Raw genomic sequence first — 6,668 nt, forward strand, 5'->3', positions numbered from 1 at the left:
GTCGCAAAAAAACCGTCAGTACAGTGAGGGTAGCTAAAATCATTTTTAGCGACGGATATTCCGTCGCTAAAAGTCAGCGACGGAAAATTAACGACGGATAATCCGTCGCATTATTTTTTTTAAAAAAAGAAAAAAACATTAGCGACGGATTTTCCGTAGCTAAAACAACTTTTTAGCGACGGAAAATCCGTCGCTAATGTTTTTTAGCGACGGAAAATCCGTCGCTATAACTATTTTTAAAATAAATAAATAAATAAATAAATAAGGCAAATTTTTCGTCGCTAAAAGTCTATTTAACGACGGCCAATCCGTTGCTAAATGTTTCTAATATTTTTTTAAAAATAATTTGAAAATTGAAAAAACCTGTACAATAATATAATAAATTTAAAACCCTGTTCAATTAGTAGTATAACATTCATTCTCACGCATATATAACACATATAATTTAATTAAAATATCCCAACATGATAAACGTTGTTTATACATCACACACCATGATAAATATTGTTTACACAACACTCATTCATTGTTTTCAAAGGTAAAAAAAACAAATCAGTCCTCCTGATCATCATCATCAACATTCTCATCACCAGCTCCACCTTGTCTAGAAGTCCCGACCTGCAAATATAAATCAAACGTTAACAACATGGCATGACATTCAAGTATAGCAATAAGAGAGAGTATCATGGCATATTCTTATGTATTATACGCACGCACGCACAATTTTTACAACTACGCATGCACACACCCTAACCCCGCAAGGAAAGCTACTCCTACCTAATAGCAAGATAGAGAGAGGTCTTAGCCCAATACGCGTACATGCACATATGCGTACATGCACAATACGCGTACACGCACAATTTTCTTACCATACACGCATGTACGCGTACATGCTCATACGCATATATGCACGCACGCACGCACACGTACACGCGTGCACGCATGCACGCACGCATACACGCGCGTACGTGCATGCATGCACGCACGCGTACACGCGTGCACGTACGCACGCACGCGTACACGTGTGCACGCATGCACCACACTCCACACCCCCCACCCCCTTCCCCTCCCCCTCCCCCTACATCACCACCACCACCAAATCCCCACTCCTTCCCCTCCCCCACCACGACCAAACCACCCACCAAGCGATCACATAACCAACCATACGCACGCACGCACCACAACAACACAACCACAATAGTCACATGGCATATTCATAACTAAGTAAGAATTAAATATATTTAATTCATTTAATTTAAAAAAGTAAAGTATATATATTACCTGATCCGTCATAAATCGTCTCCTATATGCTTCCTGAGCCTCCTGAGACTGAGTCGACATGAACTGTGTGAACTCTAATTCTTGCTGCTCCCGGCACCTCCGTTCTTCCTCCTCAATCCGCTGATATGTTGTTTGCTGTGATTGCCAATCTTCAATCGCTTTCATGAAACCCAAATACCTACAAGCATATAGTTTCATGATTTGTGATAAAATAAAACTGAGTACATCAAAACTCTAAAATGATACACTTTATTCATCTAAGTAGAGCTACTTGGCTCTTGGATAAAACTGACAGAGGTTTATATTATGTGTGAAGCAGCAAAAAGAGATAACAATAATAATAAAAATAAAAAATAAATAATAATAAAATATCATTAGCTAATATTGAGGTACTAACCAGAGGGTCCAGGTCAATATTTACACCCAATGCCTCCAATACGTCTGCACTTCCACATGCTGAAGAGCTAGAGCGATTTCCTTGCTGCAAGAAAACATGCAGACACCATCATAGCACATTGCTGAAGGCCCCACTAATAATCTGTTCAAGCAAAAAATTTCACCTTTGCGGCTTTTGCACCAGCTGCAGCAGCAAGAATCGACGCGCCAGTTGAGATATTGACTGTATTTGCACCGTCACCACCCGTTCCAACGATGTCAACTGCATCAGCTACACCTTCGACTTTCCTACAGCATTTTATCATGGCCCTTGCCAGTCCCACAATCTATAAGAAAAAGAGTTCATGAATTTCATACAAAAACTCTTACCCTTTATGTGTGTTCCTCTACCTAATAGCATTGACCTAAATAATTTATGTGAATCAAAACTGTAAATGAGCATGTGGAATGCTTCGGATAAGTGATGTGAGGATAAGTAGCTAAACTTGACATGAGGTTTCAGAAGAATAGACAAGCCAAGCATAAATAAGCTTAAAAGAGTTTGTGAGTTTTCTTTTAAGAAAACAGAATTTGTGAGTACACTCCCACTTATGATCATTCATTTGCATTATAACTATGGTAAAAAGAAATATTAATCATCTACAAGAATAAAGCTGATGAGTAACACTAGAAAGAGCACAGAACCAGTTTTTATTCTGCAAAACTGAATGCACATGTATTTAAAATTCAAACTAATATCGCCACAAATGACTTATAACCCTAAATATAGTAAGAAAATGTTGAAACGTTTGTTTTGAGGTAAATGGCAAAAATGTAATAGGGTAATATTTTCCACGCTTTACAGATAAGATCAACAATGGAGATTAAATCAGCGGAAGATAGGATATCATATACCTCTGTCCGCATGGTTAGGACTTCTTTGAGCTCCTTTGTTGCACTCATCAAACGAGTCTTCAAGTTATCAACCACAGTGGTTATGTGGCTCCTTTGTTGAACTTCTTTGAACTCATCCCAATCTCATTCTATTACTATAATAGATACAAACCATATTTGTGAAAAACTTTCAAGCAATTTGAAAGATGCATGCTCCAAAATTATCTACACATTCTTAATACAGAGGCAGAGCGCATACAACAAGATGCAAACTCAACAATCTACAAAGCAAAGAACATATTCTGTGAAAATTGTCGGGTAAGATAATTAATCATTCAGCAATGTACTACTACTCATGGTCTTGTCATTTTAAAGAAATATAAAACATACAAACTTCTTGAGACTCACGCTACATTGATTCTCTATCCTTTTCTGCGAAAAACACGAAACTTATTTTTGGACAATGATGTAACTCAAAAACAGCTACTCAACTATGATCAACATTAGGACCAATCTGGTTACATAGAACTGCAATTTACATGTGTTTCAACTCATGGTTTGAGTCACTAACCTAAATGATGCTGTTTGGTATGGTATCTTATAGTTGAGGAATCCCAATTGGCAATGGAATTTCAACTCATTATTACCTCTAAGAAACTAACTGGTAACTAGAACAAGTGAATTCCAGTTCCTAAGCTCGTAAGGAGTCACAGCTTCACCCTAAGTACCGAATGCAATTGGAACAACATCCGTAGCACATCAATAACTATTTAAATAAGTATTAGGTACTCTGGAGGTTCCTATACGTTCAACCATACGGTAATTGAACCTTAATAGATCCTATAAACTCAACAATGAGAAACCAAACTGCATTAATCAGAATCACAGCTCCACGATACTGGATAGTATCGATTTCACGAGTTCAAAATACACATCGAAGTCATCACTAAGTCAAGTTACAACAACACCATAAGAAGCAGATAAACTCAGATTCTGATCACTTATTTATCCCAAAATTTCTCTTGTTTCTGACCACCTTTCCAAGTTTACTTACACATCAAACAATGTGCGTTTGAGCAAAATATGAGAGGTCATATTTCAAAGAAGAATTACTCACTTCAAATTAACCAAGGCAAATAGCAATTTCGACTTACATTTTGCTAGTTTGGAGAGCTTTTGAGAAGTGTGATGGATCCCAACCTCGATCTTGGAAGCTCTCTTGTTGAATTCCGACTGAATCGGGACCGACGACTTCATCCCCTCGAATTTCGAAGCAGAGGCGGCGATCTCGGAGTTCTGTTGAGAAGATAACGACTTCTTCAATCTCTCCATCACCGTCAGAAACTCCTGCGTCCGATCTCGGTACGACAGCTTTGCCGATCTCGAATGCATCTCGAATTAAGGGTCAAATTACACGAATTGATTATTCGATCTCGAGATTTAGGAGATGAGAGCGCGAGATCTAGGACAGGGTGTTGAATGAGGGTTAGGGTTTTAAAAATTGGGGGAATTCGAAGGAAAAGGGATCCACTGAAAGCTCACCTCCGTAATAGAAGAATGAGGAGGGTGTGGAGACGGCAACGGAGACGGCGGCGAGGTTGTCGATGCTCCGGCGAGATTAAAAAACACGGTTCTATATATCTGTCAAAATTTTTCACGGAGCAAAATGTTATTTATTGACATATTGGGTCAGAGATTGAGGGGGAGAGGGCGCGGGCTGCCCAAAAAATTTGGGCGCCCGCGGCCAAATTTTTTTCCCTCCAAACTTTTTTAGCGACGGAAAATTTCCGTCGCTAAATTTCCGTCAGGGAATTTATAGCGACAGTTAATTTCCGTTGCTAATAGATTCATTTCCATCGCTAAAAATTTTTTACCGACGGAAATATAGCGACGAAAATTTCCGTCGCTATATCTTATGTTATAGCGACGGAAATTTTCGTCGCTATATTTCCGTAGGCAAAACTCTATTTTCTAGTAGTGGTATCCTGAACTATGTACACGGCTCATTAGTCTCATCGCGATCTCAGTGCGTAACATGAGTACGGGACGGACTACCAAATAGGCATCCTAGAAATACGGCTCACAAGCCTCATCGCACCCTAGTGCAGGACAGACGGCTAGATCAAGCCTCCTAAAATCCGACTCAATGGCCTGTACATATGGAATATCGACGCACTACCTCATGTAGTACTAAACTGAGCTCATCAACGATATCCACCTCATATAAATCTTTGTATCTCAGGTATGTCGACGCACTATCCCATATAGTACTAAGTTGTGCTCATCAACGACATCCAACATGTATATGAACTATATCTAATTCAAATATGATCAAATAAAAATTTGTAGTACTGAACTGAGCTCATCAACGATATCCACCTCATGTATAACTGTGTATATCTGGTATGTCGACGTACTATCCCATATAGTACTGAGCTGTGCTCATCAACGACATCCAACATGTATATAAACGATATTTAATTCAAATATGATCAAATAAAAATTTATCATAATCCCCTTGGGATTCTTAAATATATAACACAATATATTCATGACTATACGTATAACATCAAGCGGCTCAAAACTCCGCGAACGCACCTCAAAACGGCACAACACAGCTCCACAAAACAAGCAGGAAAAATAGACGTGATATCTATTAGTAAAACAAGCATATAATTCTCTAGGAAAACTATTTTTACAAATGGTTTTCTGTTTTAAAAACTAGATTCATACATATTTCAAATGACATAAGTTTGGTTCAGTTTGGAGTTCATTTGTTATCCCAAATCTCCAGTTAAACATTATATATGTGCATCCGTTTTTCTAGAGGACATGTTGTTAGTAAATATAACATATCTTTCTCTATACAAACTCTTTTTAAGAATGGTTTTCTGTTTTGAAACTTAGATTCACACATCTCTCAAATGACATAAGTTTGGTTCAGTTTGGAGTTCATTTGTTATCCCAAATCTCCAGTTAAATGTTATATATGTGTATCCGTTTTTCTGCAGGACATGTTGTTAGTAAAAAGATCATATCTTTCTCTATACAAATGATTTTTAAGATTAGTCTTCTGTTTTAGAAACTAGATACATATATCTTTCATTTGGCACTAGTTTGGTTAAATTTGGAGTTTATTTTCTATTTCAAAATCTCAGTTAAACATGATATAATTGCTGTAGTTTTCTGCAGAAAATATTTATTTAGTACATCTCTTAAATTTCTCATATATAAATGAAATTATAAAAAATCCTAATAATCATGATCATGATACTATCATAAATAGTAAGAAAAAAATTACTAATCTAGTATTGGTTTATGTTTTAACATCAAAAATTTATCTTTTATCACATCATATTAAGATTCAAGCATGAAAACACATATTCAAGATCATATTAAATATCTAACTAGTTATTTAACTATGGGGAAGGGTTTGGATGAAGATAATCTTGCCTTAGACGTCATTCTAACCCTCTAAAATAACCAGCAACCAAAAAGAAGTACAACCAAGCTGTTTTCCCCTTGTTACACGTTAATGATCTCGCCCTCGTGTCGATATTTGCTTCACAAAGCTCTCAAAATTCTCAACTTTAGGGAAGACTTGTTGGAAAGCTCTTGAAGATACCTACAACTTTTGTCTTTTAAGTTTTTCCAAATTCCATCTATATCTATGAGAAAAATATAAAATCTCTCCGCTAGTCATAAATTTTCAGATTTATACATCGAGCATGAATTGTGTATTTGCTCTTATATATACATATATACATTGAATTGATCTGAAACCAATTCCTAACATACTCAAACATCATAATATGTTATTTATAAATATATAACATATTTATTATTATTTATCACAAAATATTCAAATTTTTGGGGTTTTACATTCTTCCCCCCTTAAAAGAATTTCATCCTCGAAATTCAGAAATCATACTTAAGCAAATAATAATACTAGAAAAGCACATAGAGGGTCTAATTTAACCCGCAAACATAAACATCTCAGAATATTTACTCTTGATAAGCATATAGGGATATTTATATTTAACAATCCAGGATGACTATATTCTCATTCAACCCTTAATCGAATGGATCTAGTACGTCGGGCGAAAAATCCAAACAAG

The 6,668-nt window shown here is 36.5% G+C and overlaps 1 protein-coding gene across 3 annotated transcripts; it reads right to left on the bottom strand.

Annotated features, from left to right (window-relative positions):
• On the bottom strand, positions 429-4,298 carry LOC109837356 (anthranilate phosphoribosyltransferase, chloroplastic-like). Of its 3 annotated transcripts, XM_020405567.1 has the most exons (7): positions 4,093-4,298; positions 3,705-4,012; positions 2,572-2,705; positions 1,842-2,003; positions 1,679-1,762; positions 1,282-1,459; positions 429-618 (listed from the first exon to the last, which is right to left on the bottom strand). In XM_020405567.1, the coding sequence occupies exons 3-6, from the start codon at positions 2,617-2,619 to the stop codon at positions 1,433-1,435; spliced, it is 321 nt and encodes a 106-aa protein (XP_020261156.1). In that variant the 5' UTR covers positions 2,620-2,705; positions 3,705-4,012; positions 4,093-4,298; the 3' UTR covers positions 429-618; positions 1,282-1,432. The 3 variants fall into 3 exon arrangements, 2 of the variants coding, with proteins under 2 accessions (XP_020261156.1, XP_020261157.1); XM_020405568.1 differs by lacking the exons at positions 3,705-4,012; positions 4,093-4,298 and having other exon boundaries at positions 2,572-3,698; XR_002246244.1 differs by lacking the exons at positions 1,282-1,459; positions 1,679-1,762; positions 1,842-2,003 and having other exon boundaries at positions 4,093-4,294.

This window comes from Asparagus officinalis, chromosome 4, assembly GCF_001876935.1.
Source record: "Asparagus officinalis chromosome 4, Aspof.V1, whole genome shotgun sequence".
Classification (NCBI taxonomy): Eukaryota; Viridiplantae; Streptophyta; class Magnoliopsida; order Asparagales; family Asparagaceae; genus Asparagus; species Asparagus officinalis.